Consider the following 25160-nt stretch of genomic DNA (forward strand, 5'->3'; position numbering starts at 1 on the left):
AAAGACAGAGAGAGAGAGAGAGAGCAGGGAGTTACAGTGAGAGAGTGGGAGACACAGAATCAGAAGCAGGCTCCAGGCTCTGATTCCGTGGCACAGAGCCCAAGGCAGAGCTCGGCTCACGAACCACGATATCATGACCTAAGCCAAATTCCTAAGCTTAACCGACTGAGCCACCCAGGCACCGCTACCAGTCTCTAATCGAAACCAATTTCAAGGCCTCATATTTTCCAGGTTCACTCCCGGTTCATATGTGATAAAAAGTCCATGGGGGTTATCCTTGAACTTTGAATACTTTTTGCTGTTGTTGCTGTATTATGAGGATCTCCTGTTATATCCCATCACCTCCATGGTACAGGCTCTGGGGCCTTTGAAATCTCTGTTTGTCAAAAGACTACCGGCTCTCCGCAAACGAGTACCCAGGGTACTCACTTCCCAATCTGGGTTTTGACCAGGCCTTTATACTTAGTCTGGAATTTAATTTTCTTCTTTGGTATACCCATGACCCATTTGCCTCTCTATTAGTCCAGTTTTGTAATTGTTCTCGGATGAACATGATAGAAACCCTTATACCGTGCAAGGGACCTCTATTTTCTTAGAAATTCTTTCTCTGCTTATCCATTAAGGGGCATTGAGGAAAGGGAATCCCACTCACATTCAACACTATTATCTTTATATGGGAAATGTTCCATGGGTTAACAGTGAAAAGACAACCAAATGTCTAGATTTTTCCGGTAATACCAGGGTTCTCTGGACAAGGTAGGATGGGTTCATAGGCCTTTTTCTCTAAAATGGTGAAATTCTTTCAGCATGATTCCAGACCGAGTCAGAGGAAAAACAAAGACAGAGAAAGCCTAGAACACATGCAGTTACACTCTACTGGTCTCACCCTGGTAATTACATCTGCAACAGTCTCATTTCCAAATAAGGTCTCATTCTGAAATATGGGAGTTTTTAGAACTCTTAATCACATGAATTGTTGGAGACACAGTTCAAATCATAATTAATATCCACAGTTTATTCAGATTTTGTTAGTTTTTACCTAATGTCCTTTTTCTGTAGTAAGATCCGGTTAAGATTCTTTGTGACATTGAGTTGTGAATTGTCCTTACGCTTCTCTTACTGTGACACTTCTTCAGACTGTCCCTCTTGTTGGTGCCTTTGTGCATACTTACTGAGTGGGGGTTATGCCTGACGTCATTCAAGCCAAGGGTTTACACCTGTTCCATGAAATTTCTGCAAGGAAATGTGTCTCATGTGATTCCATATATTTATACCATCAGTTAACAATATGGACGGCAGACATATGTGTAGACACTGAGTTACAACCCAATCCTTTTATGTTCCTGTGGTTGAAATCTTTCTAGTTTTGCCTCATGGGGGCCCTTTAGGTTGGCTCGTGAGCTCTTAGACACACCCTGTCCTTGTGTATGTGCGCACATGTGCATGTGTGGTGGTTGTGCACTGATTTGGTTGCGTTTGTTTGGGAGACAATGACAGACAATGACAGAGTGTCATTTAGGTGCCATTAGTATCATATAGAATAATCTGTGGCTCAGAGTGTTTTCCTCTGTTCACATGATTAATTCTTTTTCAGCGTTTAGCACCCCCACAACCTACAGATGTTTGCAGAGTTTTGTTTCTTCCAATGTTGGATATAATTATCAAATTATTTATAAAAGTGGCACCTCCTTGGTGACCTCTTAGTTGGTTCCTGGTTTGGGTGATTATTTTAAACATAGAATAAATATCCATGTGCCAAGTTTAGGTTGCTTTCAGGCTTTTGTGATTAGGAATCAGTTGTTTTAAACATTAAAGTGCAGGGTTTTTCCTGCACTTTTTTCGTTTTCTGACACTACTAAGGTCCTCCGTACTCATCCTGCACCATTGCTGTCTGGGATAAGATTCCCCCGAGAAAGCCCCATGTCTTCTCGGGAGAACGGTATTAGAAGGTAATATCTGGTAAAATGCATCTCAGGCCTTATGGGGCATCATTGCTTCCGGTGTCACTCAGCTGACGCATGAAGGACAAATTCATGAGGAAACTAAGCCAGGACCGTGGACATATTGGTGACTGTTTCCACATGCAAGTCTCTGTCTCCATCAAACTACACACGTCGTCAGACTGCCATCTGCGGCTCTAATCCATGACCACATCCTCTCCCCAGCCTCCTCCTTTGGTTGTATCTGTGACTTTCCTTTCAAGCAACAACTGTGGCTCCAGCACCACATTCCATCCATTTACTTCATTGTTCAGTGACAGTACACAGTGCAGTCACGTCACGATCGTCAACCTGCCCCCCCCCCCCCACCACGGGACACAACCTTAGTTACTAGAGGACAGGACTTTCGTGCAGTTTCTTATGTCTTTACACATAGAGGCTCCACTCACTTTCAGCCACTCGGCTCAGTGGCTCGCTCCACCCCTGCACTGACGTGGGCTCACACGTGTTACTGCAGCTACATGAGTTTTGTCACCTTCTACTTTCCATCATGTGCCCCAAATTCCTACATTTTTCTACGTACTCGTTAAGTTTCTGACATGGGGCGTGTACAGTGTTCAGTGAATTCTGACAATGACAGAGTGTCATTTAAGTGCCATTAGTATGATATAGAGTAATTCTGTGGCTCAGAATGTTTTCCTCCGTTCACATGATTAACTCCTTTTCAGCATTTAGCACCTCCACGACCTGCAGATGTTTGCAGTTTTGCGTCTTCCAATATTTGACATAACTATCAAATTATTTATAAAAGTGGCACCTCCTAGGTGACCTCTTAGTTGGTTTCTGGTTTGGGTGATTACATTTAAACCCAGAATACATATCCATGTGCCAAGTTTAGGTTGCTTTCAGGCTTTAGTGATTCAGAATAAGTTGTTATAAACATTGAAGTGCAGGGTTTTTCCGATGGACAAAAGTTTTGAATCTTATCTTCATAATTTTATAATCTGAAATTGGCATTTTTTCACAAATAATAGATAACAAGACAAAACTAGTCACCGCCAATGAGATAATAGTACCAGATGCAAATAAGGCTGACTTATTCTTCAGGCACCACAAGGGTGGAGTTCAGAGGAAAACTGAAAATGCTTCATTTATTTTACTGTCAGAAGGAAAATTGATATGACCTGGCCTAAAAGTTAAATACCTCAGCTTATAAAACAAGAGATTTCTCTTTCATGAGGACTCTTTGTGTCAGAAGTGTTTTCTGAGAGTGACTTTGAGGACAGAGGACAGGAGGAACCTCACTCACGGGAGGTGCCCTTGCATGGACCTGCGCCAAAGCCATCAGCCATAGAATGAGCAGAATCACCGGCTGAGCTGAGAAGGCAACTGCTGATGTGTTTCCCTTCTTTACAGTTGAGTAACTAGGTTTTTGTCTCACTTCCCCACAGGCCTGGACCACTGTGTAAGCACTGCCACTGCTGTCCCACGATGAGCAGTAATAATCGGCCTCGTCCTCAGCCTGGAGCCTAGTGATGGTCAGGGTGCCTGTGGTGCCAGACTTGGAGCCGGAGAATCGATCAGGGACCCCTGAGGGTCGATTGTTATTACTATAGATGATGGTTTTGGGGGCCATTCCTGGGATTTGTTGGTACCAATCCACGTAACTACCAACTCCAGTGCAGGAGATAGTGACCCTCTGGCCCAGGGCCCCAGACACTGAGGATGGTTGAGTTAGCCCCGACTGAGCCCAAGACCCTGGAAGGAGAAACAAACAGAGAGGATATTCCTGGGGTGTAGAGAGAAGAGGAGGAATCAGACGCACACTTGTGCTTCCAGGACCCCTTCCCGTGTCCCCACATCGAGTCACCTGTGCAGTGAGCGAGGAGGGTGAGGAGAAGAGGAGACCAGGCCATGGCGGAGGTCAGCACCGATCCTGCCTTCTGTTGCCTCACAGCTGAGCAGAGCCTCCCTTCACCTCTCCCTTCACCTCTTGATCTGTTGAGAGGGGGAGGGCCCAATCATGCAAATGCGACCCCCCTGTTTTTTGACTCCTCACTGACTTCTTTAGGTGCCTCTGTGTGAGTATGTCAGGGGGATGAGCAAGGGAGGGGCAATTTCAGGGCAGCGGGTGGGGAGGTCACAGATGTGAGCCCTGAGCAGAGGGCACAGGCAGTGGCAGGTGGCAGGACTCACCTCTGATCTACCGTGACCCCTCAGAAACAGAACTTGAGTGCCCCTTAGCGTCCAGACACAGACATGCCATTGTATGAGGTGAGCACAGCCCATCAGAGACCACTTCTGCCTCCCCACTGCTCTAGCCACTCTCCCCTGCCTCAGGGTTAGACCAGGTGTCCCCACATGTGGCCCCCCATCACCTCAGGGCAGACTCTCTGTTCTACTCAGACTCCTGGGCGTGAGCCTGTCCATGGCTCCCTTGACTGTTCATGGATCAGGACTGAAGAGTTGTCTCTACACACATTCCTCTAACAGTAAATGTGTACCAATAGGAGAAGGAGTTAACTGGATATGACAGCGGAGGCAGGGATTCAGGCACCCATCCCAATGCAGGAAGCAGCAGAGAGCAGAGGGCAGCTCCCATGGGGAACTTTGGCAGATGGGACGTGACCCTGATGAGATTATTCTTTACATGTGCTTCTTACCCAGATGGAGTGTGTTGATTCACACTCTATCCCAGCATCTATGTCAATGTGCTCATTGTCAGACGTCTGAGTCATTCCAGTTTTCTCTCCCAAAGTGCATCAGGAAATATCAGTGAGATCCTAAGGATCCCATTTGGGGCATCTGCTCTAGGATTCATGTATATTCTTTCTGAATTCCTTCCCAAATCCATGGTAGCTCTGTTCCGGAGACCTTGAAAAGGTCCTGTTTTCAGCCTATGTCTTCCCTGGTGGTCAAGAGGAACTTGAATGACTTTATGGTGTTTTTATTCTATGGCATGAATCTATGTGTCTCCTGAGAACAATACCACATTTGTTTTCATGACTACAGCTTTGTAATATAATTTGAAAGTGCGAAGTATGGTGTCTTGAGGTTTGTTCCTTCTCAAGATTGCTTTGGCAGTTTGGGGTCTTTACTGGTTCTATACGAAATTCAGGTTTTTTTTTTTATCTCTGTGCAAAACTTCATTGGAATTTTTATGGGGATTGCATTGAATTTATAGAGTGCTTTGGGCAGTGTGGATATTTTAGCATTACATTTATTGTGGAGATCCCTGGATTTAGGAATTACCTGGAGGCTGTGTGTGAGGTCTACGTGTTTGTCTAAGATGACCTCTATCTCTGTGCTTAAAAATGTGGATGGATTATCATGATTCAAACAAAAGAAGAGATACTAGTTTTGGCAATAAGGTAAAGAATGTGGATATGTGCATTTTTTCTTTTTTTATTCACTGATGTATTCTTTTTAATTCAAAAACCTTTCCTGGGCACCAGCTAGGTGCCGGTAGACTGCAGACACTCAGTATTGAAAGGACAAACAAAACTGTCAAGGTCGTGGGGCATGTTGGGTTTTCATGTGACTCACTATGACAGACAAGGAGGAGATGTTTCTTGTGAGGTATTCAATGGGAAGGATTAAATATTTATACGCTAGAGCACACGGTTCTATGTTAACCAAGAGTCGATGACTAGAAGTGTGTATGTGCGCATGTAACTGTATCTTATGTTTTTTTTATATGTAGTTTGTGTTTCATACATTTTTATATATACACATATATGTATATGTGTGTGTGTGTATATATATATATATATATATATATATATATACATATACACATATATATGTGTGTATATATATGATACAAATCCCAGGAGATATATCCTAGTTGTATTGTCATGAACAGTGCAGAGATGGATTAGATAAACCACTGGGGAAAATAATTGTGTGAATATTTACATATGAGTAGAACCTTGTGTGACACAGAGAAGGACTAGAGAAGGATCTGGTGTGAGTAATTATAATACATTGCACACGGAGAAAGGAGGGCTTAGAGCACCAGGAACTTCTGGGTCATGGGACTGAGCTCTGTCGGGTAGTAAGGTCTGTCTGGAAGATACCTGTTCGGGTATTTTCCTTCTGGCCTGCCTCACAGCCCTGTCCTCTCAGTGCCAGTGTGAACAGGCCACTGCTGACCCCGGTCTTGGTCACCCAGCTGCTCTGACAACACACAACATCCCTAGAGGACACTCTGACCTTTGCAGATGGATATTTGAGCTTTCAGTATTCAGGGAAGGAGCATGAGTAGATCCTCTTCCGGGTGCTTGGGATGGAGACATTAATTTTCTTCAGGTCACTGACAACGTCCCGGCTGGTCAACATAGGGCTTATTTTACAATGTTTATGTTCCTGGACATATTAGTGTTCCCTGACATTGGGTTTGCTTGTTGCGGGGGCCTGGCATCGCTACCAGTCTCCGATCTAAATTTGTTTTAATGTTTATTTTTTTTTAGAGAGAGAGGATAGAGAGAAAGAAAAAAGAGAGACATAGAGAGAGAGAGAGAGCAGGGAGGTACAGAGAGAGAGCGGGAGACGCAGCATCAAAAGCAAGCTCCAGGCTCTGATTCTGTGGCACAGAGCCCCAGGCAGGGCTTCGGCTCACGAACCACGAGATCAAGACCTGAGCCAAAGTCTGAAGCTTAACCGACTGAGCCATCCAGGCACCCCTACCAGTCTCCAATCGAAACCAATTTCAAAGCCTCATATTTCCCAGGTTCACTCCCGGTTCATATGTGATAAAAAGTCCATGGGGGTTATCCTTGAACTTTGAATACTTTTTGCTGTTGTTGCTGTATTGTGAGAGTCTCCTGTTATCCCACCACCTCCATGGTACAGGCTCTGGGGCATCTGAAGTCTCTGTTTGTCAAAAGACTACCTGTTCTCCGCAGAGAAGTATCCACTGAATTCCCAATCTGGGTTTTGACCAGGCCTTTATACTTAGTCTGGAATTTATTTTCTTCTCTGGTATACTTATGACCCATTTGCCTCTCTATTGGTCCGGTTTTGTAAGGGTTCTCAGTGTCAACATTGATATAATCCATTATACAGCACAAGGGAATCTATCTTCTTAGAAATTTGTTCTCTGCTCATCCATTTAGGGGAATTCAGGAAAGGCAATCCCACTCACATTCAACCCTATTATCTTTATTTGGTTTTGTTCCATGGGTTAACAGTGAAAAGACAACAAAATGTCTAGATTTTTTCCGGTAATACCAGGGTTCTCTGGACAAGGTAGGATGGGTTCATCGGCTTTTTTCTCTAAATTAGTGAGATTCTTTTCAGCATCATTGCAGGCCGAGTCAGAGGAAAAACAAAGACAGAGAAAGCCTAGAACACATGTAGTTACACTCTACTGGTTTCACCCTGGTGATTACATCTGCAACAGTCTCATTTCCAAATAGGGTCTCATCCTGAAACATGGGAGTTTTTAGAACTTTTAATCACATGAATTGTTGGAGACACAATTCAACGCGTAACAATTAATATCCACAGTTTATTCAGATTTTCTTAGTTTTTTCCTAATGTCCTTTTTCGGTTGTAAGATCCAGTTTATGATTCTTTGTGACATTGAGTTGTGAATTGTCCTTAAGCTTCTCTTACTGTGACACTTCTTCAGACTGTCCCTCTTGTTGGTGCCTTTGTGCATACTTACTGAGTGGGGGTTATGCCTGACGTCATTCAAGCCAAGGGTTTACACCTGTTCCATGAAATTTCTGCAAGGAAATGTGTCTCATGTGATTCCATATATTTATACCATCAGTTAACAATATGGACGACAGACATATGTGTAGACACTGAGTTACAACCCAATCCTTTTATGTTCCTGTGGTTGAAATCTTTCTAGTTTTGCCTCATGGGGGCCCTTTAAGTTGGCTCGTGAGCTCCTAAACAAACCCTGTCCTTGTGTGTCTGCGCACACGGGTATGTGTGGTGGTTGTGCGCTGATGTGCTTGCGTTTGTTTGGGAGACAATGACAGACAATGACAGAGTGTCATTTAAGTGCCATTAGTATCATATAGAATAATTCTGTGGCTCAGAGTGTTTTCCTCTGTTCACACGATTCATTCTTTTTAAGCGTTTAGCACCCCCACGACCTACAGATGTTTGCAGAGTTTTGCTTCTTCCAATGTTGGATATAATTATCAAATTATTTATAAAAGTGGCACCTCCTTGGTGACCTCTTAGTTGGTTCCTGGTTTGGGTGATTATTTTAAACCTAGAATAAATATCCATGTACCAAGTTTAGGTTGCTTTCAGGATTTAGTGATTAGGAATCAGTTGTTATAAACATTGAAGTGCAGGGTTTTTCCTGTGGACAAAGGTTTTGAAACCTATCTTCATAATTTTAAATTTTAAATTGGCATTTTTTCACATATAATAGTTAAGAAGAAGAGACTAGCCACTGCCATGGAGATAATAGTACCAGATGCAAATAAGGCTTATGTATTCTTCAGGCACCACATGGGTAGAGTTCAGAGAAAAAATAAAAATGCTTTATTTATTTTTATATCAGAAGGAAAAATTGATATGATTAGGCCTAGAAGTAAAATACCTGAGCTGATAAAACAAGAGATTTGTCTTCCATCAAGACTCCGTGTCGGAAGGGTTTTCTGAGAGTGACTTTGAGGACAGAAAGGACAGGAGGAACCTCACACACGGAGGTGCCCTTGCATGGACCTGCGCCCAAGTCATCAGCCACGGAATGAGCAGAATCACAGGCTAAGCTCAGGAGGCAACTGCTGATGTGTTTCCCTCTTTACAGATGAGTAACTAGGTTTTTGTCTCACTTCCCCACAGGCCTGGACCACTGTGTAAGCACTGCCACTGCTGTACCACGATGAGCAGTAATAATCAGCCTCGTCCTCAGCCTGGAGCCCATTGATGGTCAGGGTGCCTGTGCTGCCAGACTTGGAGCCGGAGAATCGATCAGGGACCCCTGAGGGTCGGTTGCTATTATTATAGATGATGGTTTTGGGGGCCATTCCTGGGATTTGTTGGTACCAACCCACGTAACTACCAACTCCAGTGCAGGAGATAGTGACCCTCTGGCCCAGGGCCCCAGACACTGAAGATGGTTGAGTCAGCCCCGACTGAGCCCAAATCCCTGGAAAGAGAAACAACAGAGAGGATATTCCTGGGGTCTAGAGACAAGAGGAGGAATCAGGCGCACACTTGTGCTTCCAGGACCCCTTCCCGTGTCCCCACATCAAGTCACCTGTGCAGTGAGCGAGGAGGGTGAGGAGGAGAGGGGACCAGGCCATGGTGGAGGTCAGCACCGATCCTGCCTTCTGTTGCCTCACAGCTGAGCAGAGCCTCCCTTCACCTCTCCCTTCATGTCTTGATCTGTTGAGAGGGGGAGGGCCCAACCATGCAAATGCGACCCCCCTGTTTTCTGACTCCTCACTGACTTCTTTAGGTGCCTCTGTCTGAGGATGTCAGGGGGATGGGCAGGGTGGGGGCAATTTCAGGGCAGCGGGTGGGGAGGTCACAGATGTGAGCCCTGAGCAGAGGGCACAGGCAGTGGCAGGTGGCAGTTCTCATCTCTGATCTACCGTGACCCCTCAGAAACAGGCCTTGAGTGCCCCTTAGTGTCCAGACACAGACAAGTCATTGTATGACTTTAGCAGAGCCCATCAGAGACCACTTCTGCCTCCCTACTGCTCTAGCCACTCTCCTCTACCTAAGTGTTAGGCCAGGTCTCCCCACGTGGCCCCCCATCACCTCAGGGCAGACTCTCTGTTCTACTCAGACTCCTGGGGGTGAGACTGTCCATGGCTCCCTTGACTGTTCATGGGTCAGGCCTGAGGAGTTGTCTCTACACACATTCCTCTAACAGTAAATGTGTACCAATAGGGGAAGTAGTTAACTGAATATGACAGTGGACACAGGGCTCCAGGCACCCATGCCAATGCAGGGAACAGCAGAGAGCAGAGGGCAGCTCCCATGGGGAAGTTTGGCAGATGGGACCTGACCCCAATGAGATTATTCTTTACATGTGCTTCTTACCCAGATGGAGTGTGTTGATTCACACTCTATCCCGGCATCTATGTCAATGTGCTCATTGTCAGACGTCTGAGTCATTCCAGTTTTCTCTCCCAAAGTGCATCAGGAAATATCAGTGAGATCCTAAGGATCCCATTTGGGGCATCTGCTCTAGGATTCATGTATATTCTTTCTGAATTCCCTCCCAAATCCATGGTAGCTCTGTTCCGGAGACCTTGCAAAGGACCGTTTTCAGCCTATGTCTTCCCTGGTGGTCAAGAGGAACTTGAATGACTTTCTGGTGTTTTTATTCTATGGCATCAATCTATGTGTCTCTCGAGAACAATACCGCATTGGTTTTCATGACAACAGCTTTGTAATATAATTTGAAAGTGCAAAGTATGGTGTCTCGAGGTTTGATCCTTCTCAACATTGCTTTGGCAATTTGGGGTCTTTTCTGGTTCTATACAAAATTTGTTTTTTTTTTTAATTTCTCTGCAAAATGTCATTGGAGTTTTATGGGGATTTCATTGAATTTATAGAGTGCTTTGGGTAGTGTGGACATTTTAGCATTATATTTATTGTGGAGATCCCTGGATTTAGGAATTACCTGGAGGCTGTGTGTGAGGTCTACGTGTTTGTCTAAGATGACCTCCGTCTCTGTGCTTAAAAATGTGGATGGATTATCATGATTCAAATGATAGAAGAGATACTAGTTTTGGCAATAAGGTAAAGAATGTGGATATGTGTATTTTTTCTTTTTTTATTCACTGATGTATTCTTTTTAATTCAAAAACCTTTCCTGGGCACCAGCTAGGTGCCGGTAGACTGCAGACACTCAGTATTGAAAGGACAAACAAAACTGTCAAGGTTGTGGAGCCTGTTGGGTTTCCATGTGACTCACTATGACAGACAAAGAGGAGATGTTTCATGTGACGTATTCAATGGGAAGCATTAAATATTTATAGGACTAGAGCACAGGGTTCTATGTTAATCGAGAGTCGATGACTAGAAGTGTGTGTGTGTGTATAACAATCTTATGTTTTATTTATATGTAGTTTGTGTTTCATATATATATATATATGTATATATGTATATATATATATGTATGTGTATATATACACACACACACATATGTATGATATAAATTCCAGAAGATATATCCTAGATGTAGGATCCTAGATGTTGTCATGAACAGTGCAGAGATGGATTAGATAAACACTGGGGAAAACAATTGTGTGAATATTACAGGAGGAGTAGAACCTTGTGTGACACTCGGAAGGACTAGAGAAGGGTCTGGTGTGAGTAATTATAATACATTGCACACTGAGAAAGGAGGGCTTAGAGCACCAGGAACTTCTGAGTCATGGGATGAGCTCTTTCCTTACAATTCCCAAGCTTCTGCAGGTTCCCAAATATGCAGTCCTGTCTGGAAGGGAAACCCTTCTGGTGCCGGGGACCGAGTCACCTCCAGTGTCTCCCTCACCATTGGGGCTTCCTGGCTGCATCCTGGGATGACTGTGTTGCTGACTATCGCCTATGCGTGCTCTTGGGAAAAGGAAACGTGAGAGGCACATGTCCCTTGTTTCTAATTACAGTCTGTCCTTGAAGAATCTCATGTGCATTCTTGTTAACGGACCCTGCCCCATGAAGTGTGAGGATGGGGGCAGGTGCAGAGGATTATGGGACTGGCTTGCCTGGGTGGGAAGTGTCCTGACATGACAAAGAGATGGGATGTCTCCTCAGGCCTTCCTGATACAGCCTGTGGAGTGGTGAGCCTGCCCTCTGCACTTCTTATCCCTCAGTGCAGGACACAACTTCCCTGAGGGAGTCACTCACCTGACGTCCCAACAACACAACTATCTAAGTGGTGGGGGGCACCGAGTGATTCATGCTGAGGTAGCCACAGCTCTGAAGTAAGGACTGAGGTGTGGTGGTGCCTGCCACACAGGAGGTAGCACTTGGGGGATCAGAAGCCCCCGACCCTGTGTAGGGATGGGTGGGGTGCCAGGCAGGCTCAAGTCCAGAGGGTCCCTCTCTGTGCTCAACTCCAGTTCCTTCTCCCAGTCCTAAGTGAGTCTGAACTCTGAGACAGCAGGGGGCGCTGGACGTCTGTCCCTGTGCATGAGGGAGGTGCAGGGATGGCTGAGGGGTGTCTCAGCTGGGCACCCAGTCCTGGAACCCTGCCTTGTACCCTCTGCTCTATGCTCACCGGGGCCCACATTTGGCTCCCCAGGCCCCCCCCCCCCCACTCAGCTGTCACCATATTCAGTGAGTAGGTTTCAGGACCCAGGAGGGGAGTGATTTGCATGAAGGATTCCTCTCTGCTCTCCAAAGTGGGGAGGGGATGAGAGAGGCTTTGTGCAGTTCTCTCACTGGTGGGCTCAGTCAGGGGCACAGCCTGGGCTGTCTCCACCTTGACCTGGACCCCTCTCCTCCTCACCCCCCTTGTTCTCCGCTTAGGTGACTGGCTGTGGAAAGCAAGGCGAGTGATTATGGACTGGCGTGTGCTGGGCTCCTTCTTCCCCTCTTTTGAAGAACAAGCTGGAGGCATTCCCTCAGGACCTGCCTGTCCGTGTCTCCACTGCTCTGTTGCAGGGTCCTGGGCACAGTGTGCCCTGACACAGGAGGCCTCCCTGTCAGGGTTTCAGGGGCACAAGGTGACCCTCACCTGGACGGGAATTAGCAACAGTATTGGAGCAAATTATGTGGGCTGCTTCCAAGAGATTTCTCTCAGCGTTACCACAACTGTGGTGCTCAGAAGAAATGGGCCCTCGGGGATCTCAGCTCGGTTCTCTGGCTCCCACTCTGGGAACAAGGCCTCTAGGACCTTCTCAGCCTGCAGCCTGAGGATGAGCCTTATTGTTAGTGCTCAACATCGGCAGAAGCATCAGTTCTGACTTACTGCTGCAGGTCCATGGGGACCTGAGACAGAAAGCTGTCTCTGTCACCCCCAGGACTGCCGGTGAGAAACAGACAGGGAGGCCTTGGAGACCCTGGAGGGTCTGAGGGTCTGACTCTGAGCACAGAGGAAATTTAAACGGTCAGTGACAGTAGTTGCCTCTCATGTTGTTTTTTCTTCCTCTCCTGTCTCTTTTTTCTTTCTTTCTTTCTTTCTTTCTTTCTTTCTTTCTTTTCTTTCTTTCTTTCTTTCTTTTCTTCTTTCTTTCTTTCTTCTTTCTTTCATCTTTTCTTTCCTTTTGTTTGCTTTTCTTTCTCTCTCTTTATCTCCCTATCTCTCTCCCTTGCCTCTTTCCTTCTTTCCTCCCTTCCTTTCTTCCTTGGATAAAGAGCTTTATTTGGATTAAATGAGAGCTGGAGAAAGCAAAGGGCCTGAGACGCCTGTGAGATAGGTTCCAAAAGGGCAGGCAGAGCTTATCAACCCAATGGACTCCATTTCCCAGCAGCCTTCCAGGTAGTAGGGTCAGTAAAGTCCTGCTGGGAAATGTATTTGCCAGTAAATGACCAATGTTTGCCCACCATCACTACAATGGTAGAGTTTCTCTTTTCCATAATTAAAACTCCATATCACTTCCCACGACACCACGAAGATTGCAAAAAAGTTTAAAAAATCACATTTGACACCTCTTATACTCGTCTTCAGTAGTTAGCTGCGAAGACTCATCATCTGCCAAAAAGAGTTCTACTAAACTCATCAGCTGAAATGTCCATCGAAGTAGTGAGAAGACAGTCTTTACTAAACCATGGTCATTCTTATCCAATTCCCCCGGCCAGTCATGACTGAACAGCAGAGTAAGGCTCAGAGAGGGGTGAAGGAGGAGGGGGATGGGGCTAATTTTCCCCAGTACAAAGATGGCATCTGATTCTTGGTCGGAAAGCAGAACCAGAAAGGCTTGAGGGAAGGGTCCAGGCCTTGTACTCAGTCAGAAACAGTGCTGTAGAAGAGAAGGAGGAGGAGGAGGAGGAGGAGGAGGAGGAGGAGGAGGAGGAATGCTTGCCATGCTTGTGGTTTTGTATATCTGTAAGAACTTTCTTCATTTTCTTCCACATCTTCTTTGCATCGGCATTCCTGGTCTTACCTTGCCAGGTGCCAAGGGATTCACAGGAGGGATGGCAGGAGCAGGTGGTGGGTAGGGAGCAGGTAGGGACCTAGGGGTTGGCCTCCCGGATACCCTGGTTATGGTGCAGGATGGGGGTGCACTGGGGAGAAGGCTGATTCCCCCGGGGAGCTGCTGTAGGAGATGGAGAGGGGCCTGGAGGGCAGGCAGGGTGGTCAGGTGGTGGATGGCAGGATGGGCACCTTCAGGGTACCTGACGCACCAGCAGTCAGGCCATTGCCCCCTCTCTGCACTCAGCCCTTGTAACCACCAAGTCCTTCGCTTTACGTGACACTTATCTAACCACATCTTTCTGTCCTTTCATTGTTTCAAGATATACTTTTCTCTACCATTCTTTTCTTTTATTGTAGTTTAAAACTTTTTGAAGTCTATTCACCTTAGAGAGACAGAGAAAGACAGAGTGTGAGCAAGGGGGGGCAGAGAGAGAGGGAGACACAGAATCTGAAACAGGTGCAGGCTCCGAGCTGTCAGCATAGAGCCCATCGCAGAGCCTGAACTCATGAACTAGGAGATCATGACCTGTGCCGAAGTCAGACACCTAACTGACTGAGCCATTCAGGCACCCCATTTACCATTCTTTTAAATTCATCCCATATGTATCTTTATTTGAAGAGTGGCCTTTTTGATCCGTTATGTCAATCCATGTCTGTAACTGGAACAATTGGTGCATTTAAATGTAATATAATTTAATATCCTTATGTAATATATTTAATTTAATATCATTTTTGTTATCTTATTTTGTTCTCTTCGTAAATCCAGATTTAGATTTAAAGAAGTTAAATTCCTTTCTCACTCTTTTCTTGCCTCCTGTTTCACATATTGACTATTTCACATGTTGACTGTTGTGCAGTTTTTACATTTAGTAGCATGGATGAGGAGTAGCCTGACCTGGAACAAGAGAACTAGGAGGAGACACTGAGGACTGGGTGTCACCGGAAACCCAACTGGGGCCTCCACCCGGGAGCTGTTAGTGCCGGCCCATGTTTTTCACGCCAAAGTTTGTTACACTTTCCCAAGCAGAAAGAAGTGACTGCCACAACCAGACTAGGCAGCCTTCTGAGTCCTCAGGACCATGAAGCCTGGACGTGAGGCTCGTCTCTGCTGTCAAAGAGCCTGTTCAGAGAAGGAGCAGGTGTCCCGGGTGGCACACTGAGTCGCTGGGGTTTGCCACGTCTTCTCCCCCGTTCCAGTCTCAGAAGGATCTGCATGGTACCCGTGCTTGTACCTGCCCACACACTTTCTCAAAGGAAACCTAAAAAGAAGCAGTGATAAAGTGCTCGTACTACCTGTCTACTTATTGCTAAAGTTTTGAGCCAGGGTCTTTAGGAAAGAAAATATTTCACCATTTATTCAAATTACCTTTTATGTTATTACCTGAATTCAGTGATTGTTTTCTTACAGAGCCATTTGAATGTATACATCTTTATCCTAGGATCAAAAACAGTGAACACTCTGAATTCTTTTTAAAGTCTCTAAGAAAACAAAGCATTTGCTTTTATTAATGCTCTCCACCTCTCCTGGGCCTGCCTCCGTTTCACATCAGCACCTTGTGCCTGGGAGTGTGTGTTGGCCTGAGCTGACCAGGTGCAGATGTCAGAATGGACAGGGGCCCGAGCTGTAGTTTTATGAGATGGGAACCACCTGGCCTGTGTCTCCTCCTCAGATGCCGGAGCCCACAGACCATGTCCCAACCTGAATTACAAAGACGATGGAGGGAAGACGATGCATATGGTGGGGACCTGGTTGTTCAAAGTTCTATCATCTGCCTCTCTGATCTGGACCCCAAACTTCCAAGCTACGTGGTTAGTCAGGGACTGAGTTCAATTCCCACAAGACACGCACTGTGTTAACCAAACTAATCGCACAATCCCTTCCCTTGTCGCCCAATAGCGTCAGGGCAGATGGAGGGGTGATGTGATCGAGTCACGTGAAATCTGAGGCTGCTGATCGGTGGGAGATGGAGAACAAGTCTGTGTCATGCAGAGGGTGTGTCGTGTGGGTGTGACCGGAGCCTGCGGAGACATTCGGTCCTCATGTGAGAAGTCAGGGTGAGGCATAACGTATTGCTTGTGTGTTCCCTTTCTTCCCCAGACAGTGTTGGCTCCCTGAGCCTGGGACACACCCCGTCACTTCTGCACTGCTACTTGAGCTCCTAAACCAACATAGGTCATGTAGTGAGGGTTCAGTACATGCCATTCATGCATATCATGTGGACAATGACTACCCAGAGTCAGACACAGCTGTACTGTGTGTCCGGGTCTGTCTTGACACCTTGATATGAACTCATCTGTGTCCCTCAAAACCCTGTATGGAAACCCGAACCCACATTGTGACTGTTTGAGAAAAGGCATTAAAAGATTTAATCGTGGATAATGAGGTTATAAGGGTGCTGCCCCCATAAACAGGGCTGGCGTCTTTACAGAAGAGGTAGATGCAGCATGGGTGAGCACACATGGGAATGCCACGTGAGAACCCAGGACGAATGTCACCACTTGCAAGCCAAGGAGAGTGACCTCAGGGGAAATCAATCCTGCCACCCCCTTGAACGTGGACATTTAGGCTCCAAACTGAGAGAAATTCACTATCTTTGGTGTAGGCATTCACTCTGTGGTATCGTCATATGGTAGGCGCAGCAGACAGGCACAACCCTGAGGGACACTGGTCCCCAGGACAACAGGCCCCAGCATGCAGGAATTTCTGCTCAGCTTGTATAAAACAGAAAATATGTGCCTGTAAGGACAGGCTTTGGGGACAGAATTGACAGGAAAAGGACATAGACTAGAGGAGGTTCGTTGGGTTTTTTCAGGCCTCAGTTTTAGGTCAAACAAAGAGGGAAGCAGCTGTGTTGCTTCAAACAAAGAGGGAAGCAGAAGGTGGCAGCTACACAAGGAAAGCCCATCACTGTGGGGACGACAGGTTTTTGTCTCACTTCCCCACAGACCTGCAGCTCTGTGTGAGCACTGAGACTATTGTCCAGTGATGCACAATAATAATCAGCCTCGTCGTCAGCCTGCAGCCCAGTGATGGTCAGGGAGCCTGAGCTGCCAGACTTGGAGCCAGAGAATCGATCGGGGACCCCGGAGGGTTGTTTGTTATTCTCATAAATCAGGAGACTGGGGGCGGTTCCTGGGACTTGTTTGTACCAGCTCACATAATTACCACCCCCGATGTTGGATCTGCTTCCAGTGCAGGAGATGGTGACCCTCTGGCCCAGGGACCCTGAAACTGAGGGCGGCTGAGTCAACACTGACTGGGCCCAGGACCCTGGAAGGGTAGAAACAAAGAGAGGGTGATGCTGGGGTATGGACACAAGACAGTGGAAGCAGGATCCACATGTCCTCCCAGAGCCCCTTCCTGTGTGCCCTCATCCAGTCACCTGTGCAGTGAGCGAGGAGAGTGAGAAGGAAAGGAGACCAGGCCATGGTGGTGGTCATCACCGATTCTGTCTTCTGTGCCTCACGGCTGAGCAGAGCCTCCCCTAACCTCTCCCTTCCCCTCTTCATCTTCTGAGGGAGGGAGGGCCCCCTCCATGCAAATGAGACCCCAGCTCTCTGACCCCTCCCTGGGCCTGTGTCAGTTCCCTCTGCCTGAGGATGTCAGGGGGCTGGTCGAGGGGGGGCTGTTTCAGGCCAAAGGGTGAGGAGGACACAGTTGTGAGCCGTGTGCAGGGGGCACTGACAGTACAGGGGACAGGTTTCAGTTGTCATCAGCCCTGAACCCACAGCAATGGGTCCTGTGAACCCCCTGGTGTTCGGACTCAGAGCCGCCATTGTTTGAACTGGTAGGCAAGTCCACCAAAGACAACTCCTGTGTCCCCATTGCACTGTCCACTGCACTCTGACAAGGGTCAGTCCAGGTGTCCCTCTAGGGAATCTCCCATAACCTAAGCCAGACTGGATGCTCTACTCAGACTCCTCAGGGAGAGTCAGTCCGTGGCCGCCTGTATGGGTCATGGGTCAGGAATGAGGTGGTGTCTCTACCAAAAGTCCACTTAGATCAAGATCATGCCCAGTGCAGTGAAGAGTACCACCGGACACGTGGACCCTTCTGTGTAGGATTCTGTGTCCTTTCCTGTTACGTGATTTCTCCCGGGTTGCCAGAGCTCAGCTTCCTCCAAGGTTCCCACAGCACTGAGGAGAGGGGGAGAGCTTCTGTTCAGGCTGTGAGCAGAAACAGTCGTGTGTATTCCTCGGGGCGTTACACAAAAAAATCTTTGTCATCTGTCACTATGTCTGCTTGTTGAAAACAATAGCTCTCCTCATACTATGTGCAGTGATTCCTTCCAGGTACTGCTCTCCCAGCAAAGAGACCCAAGTCTACAGGAGCCTTGAGTGTGACACTGACCTCAGAGCCCAAAGACAAACTTGCAGGCCGTTCTGGGAGGGAAGGAGCGACAGCAGCAGGTGCTCTGACGAGGATCCGGTGACACAGTTTATGTGTTAGTCAGCACTTAGCCCAGTGTGCCCTTTGAATGGGTGTGTGCTCCTTTATACAAAATTTCTCTCAGTAATATTTATTTCAGTCAATGACATCTTTATTATGAAAATGCAGATACAATCACTAGTATAGTTTTCATACAATGGTATTTATTGCAGAGCAAAGATGGATAGAAATTGTAGGTAAAAACATGGATGGAAAAACAATGCAAAAAGGATGCCTGCTATAAACTTTTTGCAAAGTCATGTTTTCTTTGCCACCAGCTTACTATGGTGGCATTGTTCTATAAGTAGGTGAGTCTGGCATGATGTCCAATGAAAGCCCAGGGGGAGTCTGTTCCTGTGAACCGCAGCCATCTCAGTGACTCAATTACTAAGCACACACAGAGCTTCTAGGAGCGAGCGATTTGGCGTCAGACTTGTCTCTGGGGTGAGCACAGCTCTACCTGTGTTCTTTGTGTCCAGCATATTCAGGAGAGAGCCATAGTTCATCCAGCCACCATGACTAGAGGAGTGAATTTCTATTCACCAAGGCTACACGAATCTTCGGTCAAAGATCCCACATGTGAGTGGTGGAGAGGTGGAGATGAGGGGGACTATGTCCCTGAGGTCACAGGCATTGTGGCCCCAGTTTGAGACAGAAGAATTTTCATCAGAACTCCAACCTGGCTGGAGGTGTCACTGGGGGGACTGAGGGAGTAACAGTCCAGCATTAAGAGCACAGGGAGGGTGTGATACATTCCCCTGGGCTTTGAGCTGTGTGGGAGCAACACTGAAGCTGCTATTCCAGAACCAATGTACTGATCAGCCTCAAGTGCTGACTGGAGCCCAAGGGGGTCAGAGGCTAAGCTGCCCACAGCGATAGAGACTCACCCTGGGATTCCTGAGCATCAACCTGTCTTAGGAGAGAAGGTGATCAGGGCAAGTCCTGGCTGCTCAGTGACAGGACACTGGTTACACTGGATGTCGCTGGAGTTTCCTGATGATGAGAATGCTTCCTCCTGGGCTTGTGACCCTGAGGTTGGCTGGATGAGCACAGTTTGACCATGAGTTTTGGGGAGGAAGAGAAGCCAGGATGCTACAAAATCCCGAACACCATATACTCAGATACAGGAGAGATCCATGTTTGTGTGTGTCTGTGTGTGTGTGTGTGCGTGTGCCTGTGTGTGTGTGTGTGTGTGTGTGTGTGTGTGTGAGAGAGAGAGAGAGAGAGAGAGAGGGAGAGAAAGAGAGGGAGAATGGAAAACCTTTCCTTCAGAGGCCACATATGAAGACAAGTGTATCCCTGTCCCCTTATGTCCTCGCTGCATTTGCTGAGTGTTGTGTTGGTCCCCATGCAAACCCATCCCTGGGGCTGGCTCTCTGTATGACCGTCCAGCATTCTGGAGCTTGGAACTCAAGAAGGCCAATGTCTGGAAGGCCACTTCTCTTGCACGAGTATGAAACTTACACAAAGGGGAGGAATATGGTCTGAATTAGTTCTATAGGAATTTCACTGAATCAGAATGTTAGGCCTTGTGGATGGGCCTTCTATCCATTCTCCTTCCTGTAGACACATTTCCCATAGCTGTGGGGTCTTCAGGTCTTCGGAAGCACAAGATAGGGGCTGATCACACAGCCCCTTCTTCATGCCCTTCACATCACAGCCCTCCCCCACTGTGCCTCTAGTATCCCCTGATACCTCCATTGGGTGACCGTCAGATAGTGTCTACTGTTATTTTGCAAAAGGGTTAATGCTTGACACTGCATTGCTTGGTGCAAAAGTGTGTGGCTGAGTGAGTGTCCTGCTGGTCTTAGAAACCAATATTCTCAAGACCAAGAAAAGCTGTCATGTATTGAAATATGCAGCCAATCCTTCCTTTGTTCACCATGGCAAAAGTTACCCTGTGTGCAGCCTCGGTCATTCTGAAGGAGGAAGTAATTGCATGAATCGCTTCTCTGTGCAAATACTCAAAGGCTGGGTGAACATTCATTTCACGGAAATACGGTAATCATGTGGTCGTATTACAGAGATTGATGAGGTTGGTGGGGCATGAAAACTACCATCAGAGATGAGAGCAGGAATCACATGAGGAAGTGATTTCCTGCTGGTCCATTTCTGCATCGTCTCTGTAGAGATGGACCCTGGAGAGTGGAAACTCTTGCAAGATTATAGTTTTCTCTGAAATCCTAACATAGAGGTGGAGTTCAGGCCTGAAGAGCCATAGAGAGAGACAGAAGGCCTGAGGGAAGCAGGAGAAGAGGGGAGACGAGCAGAGTGTGTGTGGGGGAGGGTGCAGTGAGGAGAGTCTGAAGACTTTGGGACTCACTTTTAGTCAGATGGGTGAGAGAGGAAATTGTCTCTGATCAAGGTGCTTATTAACATGTCAGATATGGTTGTGTCATCAGTAACACAAGAGACACACTTTACGGCTTGAGATTTGTGATGAATGTGAGTACCTCTGTCACCATTTTCAGTCCAGACAACAGTACTGTATGATCTCAGAAACTACACACCTGTCTCTACATCCTAGATGCTGACACCGAATTGCTGAAATTCTTGTCATTTTCTAACTGAAAAGAACACTAGAAACATCCTAGTTCTAATGATGTGACTCTGGGTGGGCTCCCTGAAGCCTCCTGGATGGGGCTGGTCCCCAGAAAGACCAAGGCTTGGTCAGAGGCTGGGAATCTTCACCCCTCATACTTGACAGACAGGAAAAAGGCTGACAGCGTAGTTAATGTCTGATCATGTCTCCCCGAATCCTCAATAAAATCACAAAGTACAGTGTTTGAAGATCTTCTGGTTTGGCGAACACATCCACTCCCAGAAGAGATGCACCTCAACTCCCCAGGGACTGATGCTCTGGTGCTCGAGACGCTCCCAGACTTGACACTAGGTGGCTCTTCATTACTTGTTCCCCTGTCCCCTTCACCATATCTTTAATGAACTGACTAAAGGAGTCAGTGTTTCCCTGAGATCTGTGAGCCCCTCAGGCGAATAAATGGAACACATCGAGGGAGTCAAAAATGTCTAGATTTTTCCGGTAATACCAGGGTTCTCTGGACAAGGTAGGATGGGTTCATAGGCCTTTTTCTCTAAAATGGTGAAATTCTTTCAGCATGATTCCAGACCGAGTCAGAGGAAAAACAAAGACACAGAAAGCCTAGGACACATGCAGTTACACTCTACTGGTCTCACCCTGGTAATTACATCTGCAACAGTCTCATTTCCAAATAGGGTCTCATCCTGAAATATGGGAGTTTTTAGAACTCTTAATCACATGAATTGTTGGAGACACAGTTCAACTCATAATTAATATCCACAGTTTATTCAGATTTTCTTAGTATTTCCCTAATGTCTTTTTTCTGTTGTAAGAACCAGTTTATGATTCTTTGCGACATTGAGTTGTGAATTGTCCTTAAGCTTCTCTTACTGTGACACTTCTTCAGACTGTCCCTCTTGTTGGTGCCTTTGTCCATACTTCCTGAGTGGGGGTTATGCCTGACGTCATTCAAGCCAAGGGTTTACACCTGTTCCATGAAATTTCTGCAAGGAAATGTGTCTCATGTGATTCCATATATTTATACCATCAGTTAACAATATGGACGGCAGACATATGTGTAGACACTGAGTTACAACCCAATCCTTTTATGTTCCTGTGGTTGAAATCTTTCTAGTTTTGCCTCATGGGGGCCCTTTAGGTTGGCTCGTGAGCTCTTAGACACACCCTGTCCTTGTGTATGTGCGCACATGTGCATGTGTGGTGGTTGTGCACTGATTTGGTTGCGTTTGTTTGGGAGACAATGACAGACAATGACAGAGTGTCATTTAGGTGCCATTAGTATCATATAGAATAATCTGTGGCTCAGAGTGTTTTCCTCTGTTCACATGATTAATTCTTTTTCAGCGTTTAGCACCCCCACAACCTACAGATGTTTGCAGAGTTTTGCTTCTTCCAATGTTGGATATAATTATCAAATTATTTATAAAAGTGGCACCTCCTTGGTGACCTCTTAGTTGGTTCCTGGTTTGGGTGATTATTTTAAACATAGAATAAATATCCATGTGCCAAGTTTAGGTTGCTTTCAGGCTTTAGTGATTAGGAATCAGTTGTTATAAACATTAAAATGCAGGGTTTTTCCTGCACTTTTTTCGTTTTCTGACACTACTAAGGTCCTCCGTACTCATCCTGCACCATTGCTGTCTGGGATAAGATTCCCCCGAGAAAGCCCTATGTCTTCCCGGGAGAACGGTATTAGAAGGTAATATCTGGTAAAATGCATCTCAGGCCTTATGGGGCATCATTGCTTCCGGTGTCACTCAGCTGACGCATGAAGGACAAATTCATGAGGAAACTAAGCCAGGACCGTGGACATATTGGTGACTGTTTCCACATGCAAGTCTCTGTCTCCATCAAACTACACACGTCGTCAGACTGCCATCTGCGGCTCTAATCCATGACCACATCCTCTCCCCAGCCTCCTCCTTTGGTTGTATCTGTGACTTTCCTTTCAAGCAACAACTGTGGCTCCAGCACCACATTCCATCCATTTACTTCATTGTTCGGTGACAGTACACAGTGCAGTCACGTCACGATCGTCAACCTGCCCCCCCCCCCCCACCACGGGACACAACCTTAGTTACTAGAGGACAGAACTTTCGTGCAGTTTCTTATGTCTTTACACATAGAGGCTCCACTCACTTTCAGCCACTCGGCTCAGCGTCTCGCTCCACCCCTGCACTGACGTGGGCTCACACGTGTTACTGCAGCTACATGAGTTTTGTCACCTTCTACTTTCCATCATGTGCCCCAAATTCCTACATTTTTCTACGTACTCGTTAAGTTTCTGACATGGGGCGTGTACAGTGTTCAGTGAATTCTGATGATGACAGAGTGTCATTTAAGTGCCATTAGTATGATATAGAGTAATTCTGTGGCTCAGAATGTTTTACTCCGTTCACATGATTAACTCCTTTTCAGCATTTAGCACCTCAATGACCTGCAGATGTTTGCAGTTTTGCGTCTTCCAATGTTTGACATAACTATCAAATTATTTATAAAAGTGGCACCTCCTAGGTGACCTCTTAGTTGGTTTCTGGTTTGGGTGATTACATTTAAACCCAGAATACATATCCATGTGCCAAGTTTAGGTTGCTTTCAGGCTTTAGTGATTCAGAATAAGTTGTTATAAACATTGAAGTGCAGGGTTTTTCCGATGGACAAAAGTTTTGAATCTTATCTTCATAATTTTATAATCTGAAATTGGCATTTTTTCACAAATAATAGATAACAAGACAAAACTAGTCACCGCCAATGAGATAATAGTACCAGATGCAAATAAGGCTGACTTATTCTTCAGGCACCACAAGGGTGGAGTTCAGAGGAAAACTGAAAATGCTTCATTTATTTTACTGTCAGAAGGAAAATTGATATGATCTGGCCTAAAAGTTAAATACCTCAGCTTATAAAAAAGAGATTTCTCTTTCATGAGGACTCTTTGTGCCAGAAGTGTTTTCTGAGAGTGACTTTGAGGACAGAGGACAGGAGGAACCTCACTCATGGGAGGTGCCCTTGCATGGACCTGCGCCAAAGCCATCAGCCATAGAATGAGCAGAATCACCGGCTGAGCTGAGAAGGCAACTGCTGATGTGTTTCCCTTCTTTACAGTTGAGTAACTAGGTTTTTGTCTCACTTCCCCACAGGCTTAGAGCATTGTGTGAGCTTTTAGACTACTGTCCCACGATGAGCAGTAATAATCAGCCTCGTCCTCAGCCTGGAGCCCAGCGATGGTCAGAGTGCCTGTGCTGCCAGACTTGGAGCCGGAGAATCGATCAGGGACCCCTGAGGGTCGGTTGCTATTACTATAGATGATGGCTTTGGGGGCCATTTCTGGGATTTGTTGGTACCAACCCACGTAACTACCAACTCCAGTGCAGGAGATAGTGACCCTCTGGCCCAGGGTCCCAGACACTGAGGATGGTTGAGTCAGCCCCGACTGAGCCCAAATCCCTGGGAAGAGAAACAACAGAGAGGATATTCCTGGGGTCTAGAGACAAGAGGAGGAATCAGGTGCACACTTGTGCTTCCAGGATCCCTTCCTGTGTCCCCACATCAAGTCACCTGTGCAGTGAGCGAGGAGGGTGAGGAGAAGAGGAGACCAGGCCATGGCGGAGGTCAGCACTGATCCTGCCTTCTGTTGCCTCACAGCTGAGCAGAGCCTCCCTTAACCTCTCCCTTCACCTTTTGATCTGTTGAGAGGGGGAGGGCCCAAGCATGCAAATGCAACCCCCCTGGTTTTTGACTCCTCACTGACTTCTTTAGGTGCCTCTGTCTGAGTATGTCAGGGGGATGGGCAAGGGAGGGGCAATTTCAGGGCAGCGGGTGGGGAGGTCACAGATGTGAGCCCTGAGACAGGGCACAGACAGTTGCAGGTGGCACTTCTCAGCTCTGGTCTACCGTGACCCCTCAGAAACAGGCCTTGAGTGCCCCTTAGCGTCCAGACACAGACATGCCATTGTATGAGGTGAGCACAGCCCATCAGAGACCACTTCTACCTCCCCACTGCTCTAGCCACTCTCCCCTGCCTCAGGGCTAGACCAGGTGTCCCCACATGTGGCCCCCAATCATCTCAGGGCAGACTGTCTGTTCTACTCAGACTCCTGGACATGAGTCTGTCCATGGCTCCCTTGACTCTTAATGGGTCAGGCCTGAGGAGTTGTC

General features: G+C 46.7%; 2 gene segments (V, D, J or C); both read right to left on the reverse strand.

Moving 5' to 3' along the window:
- Positions 1–25160, reverse strand: part of LOC122232563 — a 1057381-nt gene that overhangs the window by 825512 nt on the left and 206709 nt on the right.
- On the reverse strand, positions 8650–9286 carry LOC122232573. The segment is given in 2 exon segments: positions 8650–9063; positions 9175–9286. Coding segments are annotated over 2 exon segments (438 nt in total).

This window comes from Panthera tigris, chromosome D3, assembly GCF_018350195.1.
Source record: "Panthera tigris isolate Pti1 chromosome D3, P.tigris_Pti1_mat1.1, whole genome shotgun sequence".
NCBI classification, from domain to species: Eukaryota; Metazoa; Chordata; class Mammalia; order Carnivora; family Felidae; genus Panthera; species Panthera tigris.